General features: G+C 47.3%; 1 protein-coding gene across 4 annotated transcripts; it reads right to left on the bottom strand.

Annotated features, from left to right (window-relative positions):
• Window positions 1-845: 845 nt before the first annotated feature.
• On the bottom strand, window positions 846-19,400 carry DDX24 (DEAD-box helicase 24). 4 transcript variants are annotated; one of them, XM_082449199.1, is made up of 9 exons: window positions 19,283-19,400; window positions 16,876-17,595; window positions 10,859-11,410; window positions 9,634-9,787; window positions 8,857-9,372; window positions 6,778-6,853; window positions 4,428-4,616; window positions 2,901-3,030; window positions 846-1,401 (listed from the first exon to the last, which is right to left on the bottom strand). In XM_082449199.1, the coding sequence occupies exons 2-9, from the start codon at window positions 17,588-17,590 to the stop codon at window positions 1,130-1,132; spliced, it is 2,604 nt and encodes an 867-aa protein (XP_082305325.1). In that variant the 5' UTR covers window positions 17,591-17,595; window positions 19,283-19,400; the 3' UTR covers window positions 846-1,129. The 4 variants fall into 4 exon arrangements, 3 of the variants coding, with proteins under 3 accessions (XP_082305325.1, XP_082305324.1, XP_082305326.1); XM_082449198.1 differs by lacking the exon at window positions 19,283-19,400 and adding an exon at window positions 18,212-18,300; XM_082449200.1 differs by lacking the exons at window positions 8,857-9,372; window positions 19,283-19,400 and adding an exon at window positions 18,212-18,300.
• Window positions 19,401-22,555: the final 3,155 nt, after the last annotated feature.

Below are 22,555 nucleotides of genomic sequence, written 5' to 3'. Positions count from 1 at the left end.
CAAGGGAACGTCTGTTTAGAAGCCCAGACTTCGCTGTGCAGAAATCGGTGCTTCTCCCGTGACTGTGGCTACTCACCCAGGCTGACCCAGAGGAAGCTGCGGTGGTGCCGGGAGGTCTCGCGTTCCCTCAGCACATACTTACACCAGGCCCTGGTCTAAGCGCAAGGGCTGCAAGGAGTAATAAGCAGCTTCTGCCCGCAGGGAGCTCAGCAAGGTGCCGGAGGCCGGCGTGGCAAGTGCTGTGAAGAGGGTGAGCCTGGGTACCGTGGGAGCTCACGAGAGGACACCTCACCTCCTGGGTCTCAGGGGCCAGCAGCGCTCAGGGGCAGGAAAAGGCAAACAGGCCAAGGAAAAGCCTGGACAAAGGCTCAGGGCAAAAGGATGGGGGCGTGAGACCGCGGGCAGCAACCAGTTCCGTCACACAGAGGAAGGGAGCAGAGACGAGGCTGGAGAGACTGGCCAGGGCCGGATCCCAGGTGCCTCACAGCCAGACTCAGCAGACTGCTCCTGGCTTCCCTACACGTGGCTCTGTGATGTCACGGAAGCTGTGTTCTCTTGGAAGCCGAGGACGGCAATCTCTTCCCTGCCCACCTCCCAGCGAGGCTAAGACAAGACAGCAGCTGTGAGGCAGAGCTAAGGAGCTGCTAGGATTCTGCTGTGGAGAAAAACGGGAACACACGTTGGGGACCCAGGCAGAAATGACTTTACAGTGATCTGTGAAGCTCACCAGCCTCTCGCTCTATCCACGCCGTGCAGCGGAGTGAGACGCACCCCGCGTGCATCCTGCAGCCAGAGGACTATGACGGTGTCCCCCATATCCTGGCTAAAAACTCAAGAACGTGAGCTGGTTCTGACCATTGTTTTTAATTGAGGAAATCAAGTTAACCATACAAGAAGCCTGTAAACACTGGAATGCAGAAATATATAAGCTGCTACATAGAATTCTTACTGTGAAACAACACAGATCTGCATGAGGTCTCTCCTGCTACGGGAGGTGGTGTGGAAGAGAGGGAGAGTTTTGTAACTGGGGCTGACAGTGGAGTGAAGTCAAAGGTGCGAAGGTTTTCCGTACAACCAGAGAACACAGACACAACGTGCGGTCACCAGCAGACGCTGACCGGGGGGGCGGTTAGTTTGCACTTGTGCTTGGCTGCGGCTGTTCCTGCTGCCGCTCTTCTGGCTGCTTCTTTTTCTTCTTCTTCTGTTTGGAGAGGCAGCTCAGCGCAGACTCACCATTTCTTGGGGCGGACACGAGCTTGGGCAGCTTGCCAGACTGAGTGGGATACTTGGTTTTCAGGTCATCTTTAAACAATGGTTGGGAGAGTAAATGGCGCAGCTCCTTCTTCAGAACTTTCGTCTGCTTTTGTCGCCGACGCTCTTCTTGCTGGTCAGCTTTTCCTCCTAGAAACACAATTCAAAATAGATCATGTTTACTATGACTTGTAGGAGCATTCTGTGTCCCTTGATGGATAATACTTGTGATGAGAAATGTTTTGGGACTCTTGGGGAGGAAAGCTCTCTGCAGAAACTAGTGTTGGCTAACTTCCAACACGGTTTAGGAGAACCACTCAGGGCCACGCTGTCCTTTACTCCTCCAAAAAACCCTCTAAGACAGGAATTATCTTTATTTTACAGTTGAGGAAATCCAGGTCACTTGCCGAAGGTCACAGAGCTAGCTGTCAAATTGAGATTAGTACCCCAGTCTCCTGACCCGAATATCACTTTTCTTCCTATGACGCACCCACTGGTTGCCTGGAATTTGGTGACTGGACAGCTACAAACCCCTCAGGAGACAGTGAAAGCCACCCATGCAGGGGTCCCCTGCATCTCCCCGCCAGCACTGTAACTGCACCTGCAGAGGCGGACACGGCCAGAGGGCTCCATGCCAGCCTGGCCTCAGGAAGGGAAGCCAGGGCCTCACATCACAGCCCTAGCCCCAAGCCTGAGCTACCAGGAGGACCACTGACTGTCATCGAGCCTAGTGATTTGGTTCCTGGCTTCCATGCTGAGCAGAGAGCAGTTAAGCCTGCCTCTGAATTTGTTGGCTTTGGCACCGAGATGCCAACACCTCAGCTGAGCTGCCCACTTGTGGGGTGGAAAGAGCACGGGACCTAATTCTGCTGTTAGTTCTAGATGTGGTTCTACCACTTCTTAGAGTCAGGAGCTTTCCCAGAGCAAGGACCACACAGATTCATCCCTGAATCCTTAGTCTCTGGCCTAGGTTCGGAGCAGGGGCTCAGTCAACACCTGGTGCTGGAGCTGCTTCCCTGTACAAATCGCTTCTGTGAGCCTCTAGTTCCCAAATGTAAGAACAATTCCTGCTCTGTTTACATCATGAGACTGGAGAAGATCAACTGAGATGACGACAGAAGTGCTTTGTCAGCTTGGAAGACAGGTGGCAATAAATAACTTAAAATGTGCCCAATACTTTCTATTTGCCAGGCACCGTTATCAGCACTTTATACTCAGTAACTCAAGCCATCTTTGCAACCCCACGAGGTAGGTAGGTACTTTATGACCTGTGTTTTATAAATGAGGACAGCCTAGGTACAACAGAGAGGTTAAGTAACTTGACCCGGTCACATAGCTAGTTAAGGGATGAGGCAGCAGTCAAACACACGCAGTCTGGCCGCAGAACCGGCCCTGACATCACCGTACTCCACTGCCTCTCCACATGAGGGATGGAGCTATAGGCTCCAGACAAACGATGGCAGAAGGAGACAAAGGCTGAGGGCTTTAGGCTCATCTGAGATTAGGGCCTGTCACAAAGAAGGAAAAGGGGTCTTGGCAATTTTGATAGGACCCATGGTGGTGGGGAGGTTCCAACAGACAGAAGTTGAAGGGAAAAACGAAAGATAGAAGCTGAATGAACCCTTCCTCAAGTCCATCTTGCCCCTTACCCTTATACATTTCCTCTTCCAGCTCGATCTCAAGGGCAGCTGCTGCCTGCTCAATCCAAGAGTTGTGCAGACAAGCCTGGAAGTTGCGATACTCAGCTTTTTCAATCTGTCGAGCTAAACGGATTCGCTCCTAGGGGAAAGGAACAGAAAGTATTCATCTGACAGAGGATTCAGGGCTCTGGGGAGAAAAGTCTCATTTAAGTTGTGTTTTTAAAAAAGCTCTTGAGATCAGTGTTCAGTGAGATGCACCTCAGCTCCCATCGAAATGCATTTGCTTTGGTTCCTGATTAAAGCGCACAGGGCAACTGCTACTTGTGAGCGTGTACACATGAACCACAAGAGCCGGCTTGCCAAACCAGCTCGAACAGCCCCTCTTCTTGGCAGCCCACCTCGGTCAGACTCCCGACCTACACGTGTCAAAGGGAACTGTTTCCCCAGACACCGCAGCTGGCTTCCATAGCTGAGCTGAGACCTGGAGACACCCCGAGAGCCCTCAGTTAGGGCCCCGCTCTCACTCACAGGGACAACACAGAACTGGCACAGAACTGCCATCCCCCTCTTCCACACTGTCCTCTGCCAAAAACACTTCAGTTCTCCTTCTCCTGGGTTCTGGGTTCAGACCGCAGCGACAGGATACACCAGGAAGATGGGAAAGATCTTGTGATGTAGGGGAGAAGAGCCACGGGAAGCCGGAGTGGCTCCTAATCCTCTCTGCATTCTCCACCGTTCCATCTCATCTCCCACCATATTTCCCCACACAGCTAACATTCCTTTTGAGCCAGAGGAGCCAACAGAACTTGAACCATTCCTTGCTTTTTGCTCCCCCAATTCCTGGAATTCCATCCCTTCTTCACCTCTTCACACCTCTGCCTGCAAGAGGCTTGGAGGAAACTAAATCTCCTACCAATGTTACCATATACCCACCAGTCCACAGAGCTCCATTTGTACCTGAACTTCAGCCTGGACCCAACCTGCCTCACAAGCCAGTGGATTTCTATGGAAGAGAACCCACCCTGTTTTGGTGCCTGACACGCTGCAGCCCATAATAAGCAGCACCCACTCAGTGAATGTTTATTGAGTTAAAAATAAAACCCCGAAGGTAGGAATTACAGGCATCTGCTTCAGGGATGTGACACACCTTTAGTTTCTGCCTCAGCAAGACACACTGACCTCACTCCCTACAACCACCCATCCAATGGCATGTCCAGACAGCCATGCTCACCGCCCTTGTCCATGGGGGGCGGGGTACGGGGGGTGATGGTGGAGGTTTCAGGGGCAGAGTGAAGGAAGGGTTCATGAAGAAAACTCACTCTCTGGCCACTCACCCTATCCTCCCTTCTGCCACACACGGTGCCCCTCCACCCATTTCTTATTTATTTATTTTTTTTTTACAAATCTCCCTGCTTAGCTATTGGCAGAACTACTAATTAGTTTCCAAGGGTGGTACTGCAAGAATCTCACAGCAAAGGGACGGAGCAGCACAATCCCTCCACTCATTAGCACTGGGCTTCTAACTTTTCTTTTTACCTTGACTGCATCCATGTACTTTGTCTGCACAGGGAACAGTGGGATGTCCTCATCTTTCTTAAGGGTTCTGTAGATCTTCTTAAAGTTGATCACGTCCTCAGGCCCAACCAGCATCAGGCTGAGGCCTTCACTGGCGGCACGAGCAGTTCGACCGCTTCGGTGGACATAAATCTCCGAGGTACGAGGGACCTGCCAAGGAGGAACTGGGAGGTCATCGTAGCTGTCACCAAGCACTGCTCTTCCCCTCAAGGCCAACAACCCAAGGCTGGACCCTCCTCCCTCTCCGCCAGGCAGCTAGAAACCTCTCCAGCACTGTGGACAGATCCAGCCCTTCTCCCTAAGTCCCACATCCAAACTGTCCCCAGGTTTAGCCCATTCACTGTGCAGGCTCTGCCCTCCCATGCCCCCTGCCCTGGTTCAGGTCCTCATGACCATTCAACTGGACAACGGCAGTCGCTTCTTATTTGGTCTCCAGTCCTGCCACCGCCCCCCTGACCCAACCCAAAGCTGCCAGTGTCATCTTCCTGAGTCAAAGCTCTGACCATAATAACCCCTCTACCTAAAGAAACTCTTAATGGTTCTTCATTAACTCTGCATGGATGACTGATGATGATAATCATAACCAACATTTATTAAATAATTACAATGTGCCAGGCAATTCTAAGCACTCTGCATGTATTACTACCCCATTTATCCCTCAACAATAATAACATGAAATAGATGCTTTCACGATTATCCATATTATAGACCGGGAAACTGAAAAACACAGATCTTAAGCAATTTCCCCTAAGTTACCCAACTAAATGGTGGAGCCAGGATTCGAAATGAAGCAGTCCAGCTCCAAAGACCACGCTAACGCCTGGGCCATGCTGCCTCTACTCCAATCAGAACTGGGCATATTATCCACACATAACGTGGCACGGGAGCTGACAACCCCTCCCTTCCCACGCCCGTGGCACACACCACTAATCAAGAACAGTCTTCTCCACTGAGCCGCAGTAAGGCTCCGTATCTTTTCCAATGCAGTGCTCCAAGCACGATCATCAGTGGTTCATAATGGTGCTGGAAATCATGCCATTCTTCACTTTCCTCTTCTAACATACACCCCCTTCTTCTCACTCCCTGTCAGCTGCCCACTTCCACATGTTTTCTCCTTCTCCTCCTTCCTTCTCTACCTCTACATGCCCAAATCCTCTCCATCCTTAAATGCCAAGCACCTTTTAGAAAGCACTTTCCAACCTCCTAACCTCCCAAACTAGCAGTTATCTCTCTCTCCGATTTTATTTAGCAACTTTCTGATATCTTCTGCCTTAAATTATGGGTATGGTCATCTCACGTCCTCTGGTGGATGTGATACTTCTTAGGGGCTAGAACGGTATTTTGTTCATCTGGATATTTCCTGGAGACTGACCCAGACTCTTTCCCAAAAAGAGGAAGAATAAAGATTTGTTAAACTGAATTGGCACCCTCAAAGATGGTTAAAAGCATGAAGGATTTAAAGGGGAAATAATCTTGCCAGAATAGCTCCCATTTTTTGAGTACTTACACTCGCTAGGCGATCCGTCAGCATTAGCTCGTTTAATTCGGTGATTACCCTATGGCGTAGGTAGCGTTATTACTCCCAATTTACAAACGATGACACTGAAACCAGACATACTACTTAACAGGCTGAAAGCTCACCCACTAAGCAGCAGCCAAGAAGCATTCAAACACTGGAAGTGTGGTCCCGGAGCCCATATGCCTAACCGCCACTCTACGCTAATCTTTACCAGGTACATGTGCTGATATTAATGTCAGGATCAACAGCAGCTAACATTTAGGAAGTGCCACCTGGCTTTCTAAACTCCTCACACGTAATAACTTATTTCACCTTAATAAGAACTTAAGAAATCGCTACTGTAATAACTGCCATTTAACAAATGAAAAAACTGAGGCACAAAGACACTAAGTAACTTGCTCAAGGGTACACAGCTGGGATTTAAGCCCAGGCAGGACTTAATTACCACACTCTTATTTCTCTACAAGCAGGGTAATCATTTTACATGCTAAACTTATTATGCCCATTTCATGGAAGAAATTAAGACTCTAACCTGCCAATATTAAGTAGCCTGCCCAAGTCAAAAGGAAAGGGGCTATCTGATATTTGACATCAGACAGTGTCAAGAGGTTTTGGAGAATAACTCTCACCACAGTGTTCCAAAAGTGGCAGCAGCCAGTTGGTCACTAGATGCTCGTGGGATTCTCTGTTGCATGAGGCCTTGGGACCAACAATTCCTCCTCCCTCAACCCTTGCTTTAAAAATTCCCCACTCAATGTTGGGAGATGCCTACAAATTCCCTGATGTCCCTACCTGGTAATGGATGACATGCTGGACTTTAGGAATATCCAGGCCCCGAGCTGCCACATCTGTTGCCAGGAGAACACAACTGTGGTGGAGAGAGAAAGCTCATTAATAATAACTAACGGCTATCATTAATCAAATTCTTACCACTGAGTACTCTAAACACGACAATCCTTACAAACACTCTATGAGACAATACTATTACATATGTCCCTTTGACAGATAAAGAAGCTGAGGCTCAGAGAGATTAACTTCCCAAGGTATATATATGGCTATTCAGTTGTGCAGCCAGGATCCAAACCTGGATTTCACTGGCCGCAATCGACAAGCCACACTCTGCAATAATAAAGACTACCTCAAGTGCATTAAATGGGGCCATACTCTAGGTCGGTGACCTCATCTCCTATCACCCTCCCACTTAATTCCCTCCAGTCGCACAGGCGTCCTTGCTCTCCTCACTCTTCCTCAAACATGCCAAACCTGCTCTTGCCTCCCAGCCTGTGCACTTAGTGCACCTTAGGCCATAAAGGTCTTCCTCAGATATTCACATTTCCTTACTTTCTTCTACTCTCTGCTCAAATCTCACCTTATGAGAAAAGCCTCCCAGACCACACACCCACAGTCTGCACAACTCCCTATACAACTTTACTTCTTAGCACTTAGCACCACTTGACGAACTGCATACTTACTTTTCAGTTTATTACCTCCCTCCCCTGGGATGTAAACTCCATGACAGCAGGGACTTTGCACTACTCACTATTCTATTACCAGCCCCTAGAACAGTGCCAGGTTCACAGCAAGCACTCAATAATATGTACTGGGTGATGTTTCTTAATGTATGTGTAGTTTGAGGGGAGTCAAAAGCACCTGACCTATGTCTTAAAAACTTAAGATTTTAGGCCCTTCAGGGTCCCCACTTCCTGTATCTCTGAGACAGGGCTGCGGAATATGATGCAAACTAAAGTTTGTAAAATATTAAACCACCGCTCTAAGTCAAGGTCAGCAAACTTTTTCTGTCAAGGGCCAGAGAGTAAACTATTTTTGGCTTCGTGGCTGATGTCTGTTGAAATTACTCAACTCTGCCATTATAGCACAAAAACAGCTATAGACAATACATAAATAGGCCTCGCTGTGTTCCGATAAAACTTTACTTATAAAAACAGGCAACAAGCCAAATCTGGCCCATGGGCTATAGTTTGCCAACTCCTGATCCAATGAACCACTAACTCTACTTACTAACATTCAGAGGGAAGTGAACCACTTGTTCTTGAAACTAATCTGTAACCGGTAACCTGACAAAACAATGTGGGCAGAAGCCAATTTAAAGCCCAGCTTCCCAGGCCCTCATTTTGACAATCTGCCCCGTGCTGCCTCCCTGACCATCAGTCTGGCCCAAGAGCAGATGGACACGACAGCGTGAGCTCCGCAGTCTGACAGGCTGGTCTGAGGCCCAGCTCTACCACTTCCAAGCTGAGAAACCTTGGGCAAGCTTAAGTGCTTTTCTAAACCTTACTTTTTTTAATCTATAAAATAAGAATAATGACAAGTGGTAAGTATTAAAGCTAACATTTAGCAAGCTCATACCATGTGCCAAGCACTGTTCCGAACACTTCAAATGCATAAATTCACTTACTCCTCAGAGCAACCCTCTGCCATAACTTCTATTATTATACTGATTATGAGAAAACTGAAACACAAAGTAATCTGACCAGCTAGAAGTGACACAGCCAGGATTTGATCTCAAGCAGTCCGCTTCCAGTCTGTGCTCTTAACCATGACTCTATTCTTCTTCTCAAGGATGTTACAAGTGAATGAATGTAATAATGTATCTAAAATGCAAGCACAATACTTAATCTATTGTTAAGTATTCAATAATAATAGGTATTATTGTCACCATTACTCATTATTAAAGAAGTTTCTGTTGGGCATTACCAGCAACCAAATGTACTAGATGAGAGTAAGCCTGCCTCACGCTGTGCAAAAAAAAAAGGCTACATTCTACCGATAAGGCTCCCACGAGAGAAGGTAGCTTCCCACCATCCTGGCAACCTAGACCCAATGGCTAATCTGTGCACAGCCCTGACTTACTCCTCCAGATGGGCAAACTGCTCCAGGTTTCTGAGCCTCTGCTTCTGGTGCATGCAGGCATGTAGGGTCAGTGGCATGATATCCAGGACTTTGAGGAGCCCAGAGAGGCGTTTGATGCAGGAGATACTGTTGGCAAACACTAAGGTGCGGCCTGGATACTGCATCAGGAAGTAGTACAGATATAAGTCTTTCTCATCAGTCTCACAATGGATCTTGGTCTCTGTCAGTGTCTCTACCGTGGCCTCCTTTCTTGTAAGGTCGATGACCTTGGGCTTGCCCCTCATGCCAATCTTCTGCATGAGGAGGTCAAGTTTGGCAGTTTTGTCGATTTTCTTAGCATGCTTCTTGTGAAGGATTCGAGCAGGAGCCTGATGTACCAGGGTCAGCGTGGCCGAAAAAACAAGTGTCTGTCTCTTTGGGTTGTACTGGGAATCACTGAGCATCTCTAGCAGCTTTGAGAGCTCAGCAAAGTGGCCTTTCTCAACCATGCGGTCAGCCTCATCGACCACCAGGCACCTACGGATCCAGACAGACCCCCCACATCACCTGGTTAGCAGCAGGTAAGAGGAGTCATCCACAGCATACTCTACCACCCACCACCCCCAGGGCCCTCAACCAATCTCCCTCACACATGCTCGGTTTTCTAAAGGCCCAAGTCTGGCTAGTACCACACCATGGCACTTTGTAACAGGGAGAAGGCACTGCACACTGTACCATGTCACCTCAGGTCCGCTTCAGAACAGGGGGTGGGGGCAAGGGGGAGGTACTGTTTCTCACCTGAGCTGCCGAAGGTTGCTCAAATGAGGGTGCTTTTCTTTAACTAGCTCCCACAGCCGGCCTGGAGTGGCAATCACAATCTCAGGCTGACGGTTCAGCATCCTCTGCTGTTTCTGTGTGGACATTCCACCAACCAAAATCGCAGTTTTAATGCCTATGGTACACAAAACAAAAGGGACACTGTTATTCAGACTGATTGCTCATTTCTTCCAACGCTGACACAGGCGCCCCCAGATTAGTAAAGGCTGCCAGTCACCAGCACAGCTCCCCTCTCCAGGGGGGTGCTAAGAGCTGGCTTGCCCTGTTGACGCCATTGCTAGAGGGCTTACCAGGTCTTCTATGATCTAGGCCCTGACTATTTCCCCAACCTCATTTTTTTCTACTCTGTCCCCTCCAACCACACCAGTAGGGCTGGATTTGAACCCAGGCATGGTGACATCCAAAGCTCTGGAAAAAATGAGCAGTGGTGCACCACAGTGCTGGGAAAGATGTAACTTGTAGCTGTGACACACCTCCCCTAGGAGTTCCTGCCCATGCCCCTCAATTAAAATTAAACTGAATCTCCTCTGATGGCTAGTGTTCTCTTCTCCTCTCTAGTGGAGGACTTCACAAGGTAGACAGTATGGAAGGAACACAAAGGATCATGCAAGCAAAGCGGTTAGTAAAGTGCCTTGTAATACACAGTCAGAGCTTGATAAGTAACTGCTCCTTTTACTATAAAATTGAAACCCTGACTCTGCAGCCTTTCCCAAAGAATTCCCTGAAAAAGTTAAGTTCTAATGCCCTAAGGCAGGAGTCAGCAAACTTTGCCAACAGTAAACATTTTTGGCCCTGTGGGCTAAATGGTCTCTGTACAATTACTACCTCTATTCCACTCTGCATTGGTGATGCAAAAGTGACCACAGACATATGTAAATAAGTGGGTGTGGCAGCACTTTATTTACAAAAAAAAAAAAAAATCCAAACAGTGGTTTGCCAAACACTGCCCCAAGTACCTACTGTATCCAGTAAGTAAACCAATTTCCTATGCAGCTAGAACAGCATTAGCTATGTGTTATCCTTGGGAGAATAAAGAATGTGTCACTCAAACAGTTTTCTGTCGGGCTTAATTCTCTGGCAGAAGAGAAAGGTTCCTTCTAGAGGGCGGGCACAGCTGATTCACCTCTGCCACACCAGCTACTGGAATCCTTTCAGGCAACATTTATTAAACGGAATTAAACCTCACCTGTAAACTTGGCCACAGCATCAATGTGTTGTTTGACTTGAACGGCTAGCTCTCGAGTGGGAGTCAGAACCAGTCCAAGCAGAGGACGCCTTGGATGTGCAATTCTGCCACCCAATTCTTGTTTTAACTTTCTAGTCTGCTCTTCATCAAGCTCGTCCTCCTTGTTTTCATCCTGTTTGGGAATGGGCGTCTCCCTGATCAGGGAAGAAGGTCCTTCACCGGCATCATCATCATCATCATCATCATCACAGGAGGGCAGCACCTGGTTTGAGACTGTAGCTCCAATCTTGGCTCTTGCCTGGCTGGGTGGTGCTCTAGCCTTCGCTCCAGCCTCACTGGGCAGTGCTTCACCCTCAATTCCAATCTCAGCAGGCAAAGCTCCAGACTCAGTTCCAGCCCTGCCTGGTGATCTTGTCTCAACTTCAGCCTCATTACTGGTCTTCCCAAGTGGTGCTCCTGTGTTACTTAGAGCTGGGATAGGCTTCTTCTTCACCTGCCACTGCAGCACTGCATGAATCATTGGAATGGCAAAGGCAAGGGTTTTCCCACTTCCTTAGAAGCAGAACAAAAAACAAACAAAAAACAAAAAAAAACAGTGTCAATCAACAGATGTACATACTTTTGCCTGAGGTTCTATCCTTTACACGGAATAAGGGACCCTGACATAGCCAAGTGCCACCCTGACCAATCCAAAGCTCCTTCTGCCCTACACAGGTACGGTACCCCTACAGCTCTGCAACCAGAGGGCACCTGTAATTAGGAGTCTGAGGAAAAGTCTGACAGACTGGCATTGCGGGCTGAGGTCACCAATAAACTACAGACAAATGTCCAAACAATGAAACCCTAAAGAGATGGGCAAGTTGTGTGTGTGTGTGTGTGTGTGTGTGTGTTGCTCTTCTGAAGGAACACAAAATTGAAGGGTAAGGAATGAAAATCTATATAATACTTTCTCAAAACCTTTCTCTGGTGGGGAAGGAGGGAGTAAAAGAAAATTTTCTTAGTTTTTGAGAAAACTTTAAAACTTTTGTCTATGCTTGAACATTTTCAAACTAGCTTTTGAATGTATATGGAGCCCAAGTATTCACACCATCTGTGTGGACAAAAACAAACAAACAAAACAAAACACTTCAAGCTGAGAATTTAAAGTGGTTCCAAAATTAAAATGCCTCAAGCAGAAGCAAATAAGTGATCAAGCAATGATGCCCACTATAGCACTTCAATTCCAACTGTACTGGAGTTATAGCCAGTGCAATACATAAGACAAAAATAAACAAAAGGCACCCAGACTGGATGAATAATCATCTTTGAAGAAAATCCTATATAATCTTCAAGAAACCAGTTGATGGTACCAAGTTGCAGGATACAAGATCAATATACAAATATGCAGATTTCTATTTATTAGCATCAGAAATAGGAAATCTTAAATTACCATTTACAAAAGCATTGAAAATATGAAATACTTAAGGATAAATCTAATAGATGTGCATACACTGAAAACTACAAAGCACAGCTAAGGAAAACTGAAGACCTAAAAAAATGGAGAGCTATACCACATTCATGGACTGGAAGATTCTATATCGTCCAGATGTCACGTCCTCAGTTGGCTCTATAACCAATGCAATCCCAATCCGAATACCAGCTGACTTTGTTGTAGAAATTGAAAAACTGACTTTAAAATTCACCTTGAAACGCCAAGGGCCTAGAATTGCCAAAATAACTTTTAAAAAGACAAAACTGGAGGACTTAACTACCTGATTTTAAGACTTATTCTAAAGCTACTCTATCCAACATAGTGACGTATTGGGAAAACACTAAAGATAGACAAATAGATCAATGGCAAAAAGACTCCAGAAATAGACCCACACCTATATGGTCACTGATTTTCAAAAAAGATGCAAAGGCAATTCAGTGGAGAAAGAGTAGTTTTTCAACAAATGGTGCTGGAATAATTAGATAGTCACATGCAAAACAAAACCAAACCTTTGAGCTGTATTTCTCCCCATAAAAGTTAACACAGGAAGGATCAGACTGAAACACAGAACCTAAAACTAGTAACACTTCTACAAGAAAATATAGGAGAAAATCTTTGTGATCTTGTGTTAGGCAAAGGATTCTTAGGTAAGCACATCTGTAAAAGAAAAAATTATCATTTAAACTTCATTAAAATAAATAACTCCTGGGCTTCCCTGGTGGCGCAGTGGCTGAGAATCTGCCTGCCAATGCAGGGGACACGGGTTCGAGCCCTGGTCTGGGAAGATTCCACATGCGGTGGAGCAACTAGGCCCGTGAGCCACAATTACTGAGCCCGCGCGTCTGGAGCCTGAGCTCCGCAACAAGAGAGGCCACGATAGTGAGAGGCCCCCGCACTGCGATGAAGAGCGGCCCCCACTTGCCGCAACTAGAGAAAGCCCTCGCACAGAAACGAAGACCCAACACAGCCATAAATAATTAAATAAATAAAAATTAAAAAAATAAATAACTCCTGCTCTTCGAAAGACACTGTAAGGAGAATGAAGAAAGAAGCCACAGACTGGGAGAAAAAAATGCCCATCACATATCTGATAAAGGAGGTGTATCTAGAATATATTATGAATTCAATAATAGGAAAACCACAACCCAATTAAAACATGGGCAAAAGAACTAAACAGACACCACCAAAGAAGATAATATGGATACAATTAGGCACTGGAAAAGGCTGCTCAACCAGTCACTAGGGAAATACCAATGAAAGCCTCAAGGAAATATCACTAAAATTTTTAAAGTCTAAATCAAATTAAAGACTGACCACACCAAGTACTGGCAAGGACATGGACCAATCTGAACTCTCATAACCTGGTGATTATGTAAAATGGTACCATCACTTTGGAAAACTCCTAAAAAGTTACATTTACCATAAGACCTAGCCATTCCACACCTAGGTATTTACCCAACAGGAATCAAAGCATATATCCATACAAAGACTGATACACCAATATTTATGATAGTTTTACTTGTAAATGCCCACAACTAGGAAGAGCAGAACTATATCCATCAACAGATAGATAAACAAACTGCACTCTATCCATACAGTAGAATACTACTCATCAATAAAAAGAAATGAACCATTGGTATTTGCAATAACATGGCTGAATCTCAAAGTATGCTGAGTTAAAGAGCAGACACTCTCCCTCCCCAAAATACATATTGTATGATTCCATTTTAAAATTCTGGAAAATGCAAACTAATTGATAGCGATAGAAAGACTATCAGAGGTTACCTGGGGATGAACAAGGAGGGGAGCCTAGGTAGGGAAGCAGGGATTATTAAGGAGCCCAAACACCTTTTGGGGGTGATGGATATATTCATTATCTGCATTGGCAGCAGTTTGCCCACAGCCCCAAAAGTCTTTGAGACTTGGACCTGTGGAGTCACAGCATTCCATAGAAATAGCCTGATAGGAGCTGTGGTATAAATCCAAATGTCAATCTCTAGCCACAGTGGTTCACATCTCTCCTCTGCCTTCCGGAAACAGACTTCCAGGCCTCTCTGCACATACCAAAGTAGTGTAGCAGAATGCTTAACAGCACAGAGACCTAGTCTACAACTATTCAACCACTACCACTTTCAGTGGGGCAGTTTTAAGGACACTGTCTCCCCTCTGTGAGGCCGAGTTTCCTCTTCAGTAAATGGGAATAATAACGGAACCTACCTCAGGGTGGATTTGAGAAACTGAGTTCATGCATGTAACACAGGGCGTGATGTATTTTAAATATTAAATAAATGTTCTAAGCTATTACTGTTACCTCCATCCCCCTTTCCTGGGGTTTCCTCCCTCTTCCATCTTTATGACTCTTATACAGGACCTCACCTCAAGTTTCCTGACCACTCTTCCAGAAATCCAAGGCACAGTGTCTAGATCAGGGGTCCCCAACCCCCAGGCCACGGACCAGTAGCGGTCTGTGGCCCATTAGGAACCAGGCCGCACAGCAGGAGGTGAGCGGCCGGCGAGTTAGCGAAGCTTCATCTGTATTTACAGCCGCTCCCCATTGCTCAAATTACTCCCTGAGCTCGGCCTCCCGTCAACATTATGGTGAACTATATGATTATTTCATTATAAATCACAACGTAACTAACAATAATAGAAATAAAGTGCACAATAAATGTAATGCACTTGAATCATCCTGAAACCACCACCCACCCCCTTCTGTGGAAAAACTGTCTTCCACAAAACCGGTCCCTGGTGCCAAAAAGGTTGGGAACCGCTGGTCTACATGGTCTAGCTGTGAAATGGAGCAGGACCCTATGGTCCTCACCCCCCATGTCCTCTGCCTGCCTTTGTCTGTGGAAAAACTTCAGCCAAAGAATAAGCTTAATCAGAGAAGTGAGAAAATGCAGAAGCAAAGGAAGGTAGTCCAACAAGACCAAATCATAATAGTTTAGTCAATAAGCATAGCTAAGGACCTTTAGTTCCTTCTCGAGGGCTATAGATAATATTCTGAGCCATATCCTGTGAGCTGTCTTGTAGATACCCTCTGTGAATCTACAGATAAACGCCCACCAGGGGGAAAAAGTTAACTACATGATGACCAGACTGTAGCCATGACATAAGCTGCCATTCCGAGAACTGGCCTCAAGAGAATGGAAACAAACCGACCCTGGAACTGAAGATTAACTGTACTTAAAACAATGAAGACGATGCTGGTCAGACCACCAATGACCAATTTCAAGATGACTGTCAACAGCTGACTCTGCTGTTTCCGCATGCGGCCCCCTCCCCTCCATGTATAAAAGCCCTTGTCCACTGGATGGGGGGGGTCGGCCTTCAGACAGAAGCACCCCCCACCCCCCCCCACCGCCCCCGTTGCCGGCATCCAAAATAAAGCAAACTTTCCTTTCCACCAACCTGGCCTCTTTATTGGCTTTTGAGCGGCGAGCAGCTGGACCCACTTTTGGTTACAGTTCTATGCCATACAATATAGTAGCCACTAGCCACATACAGCTGTCAAACACTTAAAATGTGGTTACTCTAAACTGAGATGGGCGGCAAGTTGAAAATACACATCAGAGTCTGAAAACAGTATAAAAATAAGAATGTAAAATATCTCAATAATTTTACATTCATTGAGTACTGAAATATGCTATGTAATTGGGTAAATATATTGTTAAAATTAATTTTCACTTTCTAAAAACCTTTTTTAATATGGCTCCTAGGAAATTTTAACTTACATATGTGGCTCACATTACATATATATTTCTATTGGTTATTGCTGGTCAAGTTAGACTAATAGTTCCAGGCTTGTATTGCTCCTTCCCCCATCAGTAGTTGAGTCTCCCCAGGGTGAGTCAACCTGTCCTGGCTTCACAAAGTCTTAGATGGCCCAAGGAATGAGACATCTTCAAACAATGCCTAGTCCCAACAGTCACCTCCTGCCCAAATCTGCCTACCAAATCCACCCAATGGTCATCACAAACTCAAATCCTTCCAAGGCCAATAAACCCACCAACTCCCAACGCAGCCCTTTTTATCTTTGGACAACTCTTGCGAATGAGACACTTCTTCCTTATACTAATGAAGATCTACCTCTCCAGAGGACTGATCTTAGCCCTTCTTTACCTCTGAGCCATTCAGAAAAGGCTCAAGACCTGGAAAAAAACTACCATTTACAGATCACTTACAATGTACTGTGTAAATTTTAGTTTACTATTGTTCTTTGTTACTAGTTTGCTATTGTGTAAATGTATAACTTTAGTAGGCACTTACATTTAACCCACATAGCAAAAGAAGTAGGTACTGTAGTTGTCTATCTCCATTTTATAATAGGGTCTACAGGGCGCAGAGAAATAAAGTGACCTGCCTAGGGCACCAATCAGGAAGCGGCCTCTTTCAACCCAGAGCTAGCCGACCTCTGAAAACCTTCACTCAACAGTGCTTTTGTGGTCATGCCCCCAACATTCCCGTCTCCCAGCCAACCAGCCTGTTAGCAGCCACAGCTCAATCCAGAAGCAATCTTGCCCTGGCCAGATAAGGATGCCCTTACCTGTCTCAGCAGCCCCAAGGATGTCCAGTTTGTCACGAATGGCAGGTGCCAAGGTCAGAGCTTGGACTGGTGTGGGCGCAGAGAAGCCTAGGAAGCTGAGCGCTCGGAGAACTGGCTTGGGTACAAACAGATCCTTCCAAGCTGATACATCTGCCTTGTGATCACGCATTTCAGGCATCCACGTCTTCGCTTTTTTGGGCACCTTCGGAATAGTACCCTGGGGAGGCTCTGATTTTTTTTTTCCTTTCTTGTTCTTCTTTTTTGGAACCGTCTGGGCCGGGCTTTCTGATGCCATCTCCCCTACCTCTGGATCAGGACAAACTGTGCCATCTCCCTGGGGCCCTGGCTCAGTATCTTTGCCCTCAAACACTTTCTGGGCACTGGTTCCTTCAGTTTCCACATCTCTACTCTTCTTCAACTTCATCTTCTTCTTTGAGGAGGTAGACTCTCCTTCCTCCTCTCCTTCTGAAACAGCTTGTGACTTTCTCTTCTTGGGCTCCTCCTTTGAGAAGAGACGGGAGGAACTCTCCCCAGAGGAGACCAACTGATAATCCGTCAGTTCCTCAAAGCACACCAAGTCATCCATCTGTCCGTTTGCAAACATATTTGGGTCAATCTTCACCTGCTTCCATTTTCCCACAACTTTGATGCCCTTCCTCTGAATTCTGCCATAGTTTGGTGGCTCTGGCCTCGATTTTTTCTCTTTTAGCTTCATGGTTGCTGAAAAGGAGAGAAATGTTCCATTAGATTGGCAACTGAGAAGCACAGGGTTCTGAGGCAACACATAGTTTCTAAGCAGCCTACAGAGTATCAGGCCCTGCAAAGAAGTGAAGACACAAAGATGGCTCTAACGCTGATGATGCCAGCTAGAGAAGATCAAAGAAGGAAAGAACTGTACCCGCAGAGTGGGCAGCCTGGCCTGCAACAGAGGGGACACAGGAGGTGTGGCAAAGACATATGAGTGAGATCTGGTTTGGATTCCAGATCCAATGCCAACCGCTCGTGTGCCCTTGGCAGCTCCTGCTTAATCCTCTCTGAACCTCAGCGTTCTCATATTTTTAAAAGGGGGGAGAGGTTTACTAGCTAGGTCACAAAATGTTCTCTGCAATAAATAACATTCTGTAAAGCGTGGTGGGTGAAGCCTGCCACTCCCAAGCCATTTTGAAGGCTGAATAAGAATCTGAGGGGGTCGCTGGAGGGTGGGTGAGGCGGACAGCTTTATTAAGAGTGCACAGAGCCTTCTTCCTTCTCAAGCCTTGCCCCAAGAGGGCAGATGCCTTTGCCACCACTCTGGCCTTTGCCAAATGGCTTAAAACCCAACCAGCTTTTTCATTACCTTTTAAGTGATTTAAAAACAAGTGATCTATGCACAAGTCGTCAGACTGGAACTCGAGCCACTTTCTCCCCTTTCAGAAAGGCCGAGAAGGGATTCCCTGGTGGCACAGTGGATGAGAATCTGCCTGCCAATGCAGGGGACACGGGTTCGAGCCCTGGTCTGGGAAGATCCCACATGCCGCGGAGCAACTAGGCCCGTGAGCCACAATTACTGAGCCTGCGCGTCTGGAGCCTGTGCTCCGCAAAAAGAGAGGCCGCGATAATGAGAGGCCTGCGCACCGTGATGAAGAGTGGCCCCCACTTGCCGCAACTAGAGAAAGCCCTCGCACAGAAACGAAGACCCAACACAGCCATAAATAAATAAATAAATAAATAAATAAACCCAAAGTTTAAAAAAAAAAAATTCTAGTAGTATTTAAAAAAAAAAAAAAAAAAAAAAAAAAAAGAAAGGCCGAGAAAAATAGATCCTGTGGAAAGACAAAGGGAAACCTTGGTTCAAATCTGGACCCGTCACTGGCCAGCGCTGGGTCTGGGGTGCACGTATTAATCACTGTGAGCCTCAGTTCCTCGTCTGGAAAATGGGGATGATGAGGGTGTGTGTCTCCTTGGATCGTCACGCGAAGACAAAAAGGTGACGCACGTCCAGAACCGCTCAGCATGGCGCCCCGCCGGCAAAGCAACCCAGAGCGCAACGAAGGTTCACCCCCAGCACGGGCTACGCCGCGATCACAAGCAACCCGGATCGACGATGGGGGGAAGGGAGGAGGCACATGGGGGCGAGGACGCGGACTGCGACCCAGAGAGCAAGCGGGGTGGGGGTGGGGGTGCCTCCTCTTGTCACCCGGCCAGGAGCCCGGCGCTGGCGCCTCGCGTCAGGCACGAACCGGCTCACGAAGCACAGAAACCGAGGGGCCCCCGGCGCAGGGTCGGCCAGGCCGCTTGACGAGGCCGGCGGCCGCCCTCTCTGGTCCCGAGAACACAACGGCCTGGAGAGCCACGCGCTGGGAGGCCGCCTCCAGCTCCTCTCGGGTGCCGGCTCCGGGCTCGGCCCCGCTACGGCCTCGGTACTCACCGTGTAGGGGTTCAGACCAACCGCCTCAGACACTGCTGCACCAGCCCTCCTCGGCCGCGTCCACCGCAGTTCCGGGGAGGGGCTTGCGCTCACGCACGCCTGCGCGTTGGGAAGGAAGTCCCGCCCCCATCCTAGACCCCGCATTTAAATCGCTGCGCGGGGCGGGCTTTCGCAGTCCGGGTACCGAGAGCGCGGAAGGTGAGTGGAGGAGGCTGCGCAGGTAGGTCCTCCTCTCGGGCTTAGGGAGCAGGAGCAACAAGTGGAGCCCGCCGTACCTCCTCTGAAGGGGCTCTGTTCTAGCTCATGTATGGGAACGTAAGTTCTTGTATTCTTCCTTTGGTTTTAGCGCAGTGGCTGTTTACGTACTGGCTGTGTGCCTGGAGCCTCGCAAACGTTTTAGCATTTAATTTATAACTCAACCAGCCTGTATTGGAGGTGTTGTTTTCCGCAGGTTTTCATGCCTCGCCTGTTGCTCACTGATGGTTGGGGAAGGTCGGGCTGCCTCCAATAATCAAGCTAAACTGGGTCCTTTGTTATATGCAGAGAAATCAGCTTCACGGTAGTTAATCTTTTTTTCGATGTGGGGATCACCAGACCATCTGGGAAACCTTTCCCACGCACTGTCTCTATGTCCGGTGACTTTGGGAAGTCCTAAAGGACAATGGGGGAATTCACCAAGCTTAGGTCGAGTGAGCCTCCCCACCACCCCGGAGCCACCATGGGACACAGCTTAACTCATTTCTTGGAGGAACTTGACAGTGTGTCCCTAACAGCCTGGGTGGCAAAGTCTGTGCCCAACTGGTGCCTGAAGTCTACGGGGACTGCACTTCCTGTGCTCCGAACTTCCTCATAGGTACTTTTCCATCTGGCTGTTCATTTGTATCCTTTAATATCCTTTGTAATAAATCAGTAGTGGTGAGTAAAGTGCTTTCGTGAGATCTGTGAGCCTTTTGGCAAATTATCAAACCCAAGGAAGAGGTCATGTTACGGAACGCAAGTCTGTGTGCCTGACAAACAGTGAGGCCAAACAATACCAAAACGTCAGTTTGGAGCAGAGAAAGGTATATTGCAGGGCCCTTCAAGGAGACGGGTGGCTCATGCCTTAAAAACCCAGAACTCCCCAAGCTTTCAGCAAAGCCCTTTTATAGGAAAGGTGAGGGAGGGGCGTGGTTAGTGGTTGCAAACTTGCTGGTGTCACATCCCTTGTTCTTGAGGTCAGGTCACAGTCAGGTTACCATGTTCCTGTTAGCCTCCACCCAACAAATGTTATTCTCTGTTCTGACAAGGAAGGGCAAGGTCCCAAGGCACAACTTTCACCCTTCGAGGTCCAGGCACTGCCTAAGAGGAGGGGTTCCCTGTGCAGACAGGTTACCCTGCCCGGGAGCCTTAGTCCAGCAGCCGGTCTGGGTCCTCCCGCCAGTGCCCAGGCCCCGCTAAGGAGGCAGATCTCAGCTGGTGGCGCCCGCAGGGCCAGGTCCCCAAACCCTGCCCAGCCGTCATCACTGAGGGACCCAGGCTCCCAGAACCCCAAGGGCCCTCAGGCTCATCAGGCCGCCCAGACAGAGGCCGGTCCCATGGTCGGTGACCCATGGAGACCGCTGCACGACCAAAACAACCCAAAACACCTGTTCTGCTTAAGTTACCGAGACTGACTTCTGTTATCTGCAGCCGAACCCTGACTAATAGATGCATGGAACACATACACACACACACACACATACACACACACACACACACGCACACACGCACACGCACAAAGTTATCTCTTAAAAATGATTTTTAGTATTAACAAGATTGAACACGTTTTCAAATATTTATTGGCCATGTATAATTCTTTTTTTAGGAACCACCTCTTCTAATCTGAGTTCCTTTTTAAAGACAGTTCTTTTGAAAAACTGTTTCATAAGAACTGTCTTTACATTGGGGATTCTAATGATGCAAAGGGTATTGGGTTTCTTTTTTTTTTCCCCTCAGTAGATTCCATGTCTCTTACCCTTGTTTGTGGTGATTTTAATGTCACATGTGGTCTGATGGTACCAATCTCTACTGTTCCATAGGTTGTCTTTCTAGCTGTCTTCTAGTGACAGGAAATTCAGAGAAACCAATAGGCCTGTTTCTCCAGGAGGGGGATGTCCCTCATGCCCTGAATTCTGCCAGGAAAGTAGATTGGATACCAAGTGACGTGGAGGAGGGGCTCCTGCAACCTTGCTCTGAAAACCTCTCCCCTCTGTGTCCCATGGACAGTGTCACCCAGTATCCCAGGGGAAACTGGAGCAGTTTTTGCTGAGCTGTTTGGGGCTGTTGTCCTAAAGCTAAGCAGGGGTGGGGGTGGGGGACAGACAGGTCCTAGGTCTGGTCCCTCATGTCCTTGTATTGCACAAGGGACAAAGCCTCATTTCCCAGGACATTCAAGCATATTCCAAGCAGAGGCCTCTTCCACCCCTGATTCTGCCCCTTCTTTCATTTCCTGCCCCTCCTTTTCCCCCCAGCTTCACACTGAGATTCTCACTTTCCCCTTTTTTCTCCTTATTCATTCTTTCATTCAAAACACATTTACTGGGACTTCCCTGGCGGTCCAGTGGTTAGGACTTTGCCTTCCAATGCAGGGAGTGCAGGTTCGATCCCTGGTCGGGGAGATAAGATCCCACATGCCTCACGGTCAGAAAACCAAAACATAAAACAGAAGAAATAGTGTAATAAATTCATTAAAGACTTTAAAAATGGTCCACATCAAAAAAATCTTTAAAAAAAAATATTTACTGAGCTCCTGACCCAGGGGAAGACGACAGACAAATCTACACTTTTCATGAGACTTATTCCACTAGGGGTAAGGAACAGAAAGAAGTAAATGTAATAATAGCACCTATTTTGTGAGTGCCTATGTGCGTCCAAACTAAGGCACATCAAGGGTAATTCACTTGCCAAAGGTCACAACTAAGGATTCCAACCCAGGCACTGGTCAGAGATCATGCTGTTAACCACCAACCCATACTGCCTCCTTGGTTATTACAGATGTGAGATTAGGGCTCTGTGCCATTTGTCAGCCAAGGTAAAATGTTTTGTGCTATACATTTGTAAATCATGGCAGGCAGGGGAAGGATGATCTCATATAAAATAAAGTTCACAAGAATTGCAGTCGAGTTTTATAAAAAGGAGGACTATGGATTTGTCACATATCCAAGAAGGGATTTTGAAAGGGAAAATAATGCTCCCTCGGAAGACTCACCCACGCAGGCCTCACCCTTGCATTAGCGTGCAAAGGTGAGTTCTACC

The sequence above is a fragment of the Balaenoptera physalus genome, assembly GCF_965194825.1.
Source record: "Balaenoptera physalus genome assembly, chromosome: 2".
In the NCBI taxonomy this organism is placed as follows: domain Eukaryota; kingdom Metazoa; phylum Chordata; class Mammalia; order Artiodactyla; family Balaenopteridae; genus Balaenoptera; species Balaenoptera physalus.
The sequence above is the reverse complement of the archived record's forward strand: the minus strand, read 5'-3'. Positions and strand labels throughout refer to the sequence as shown.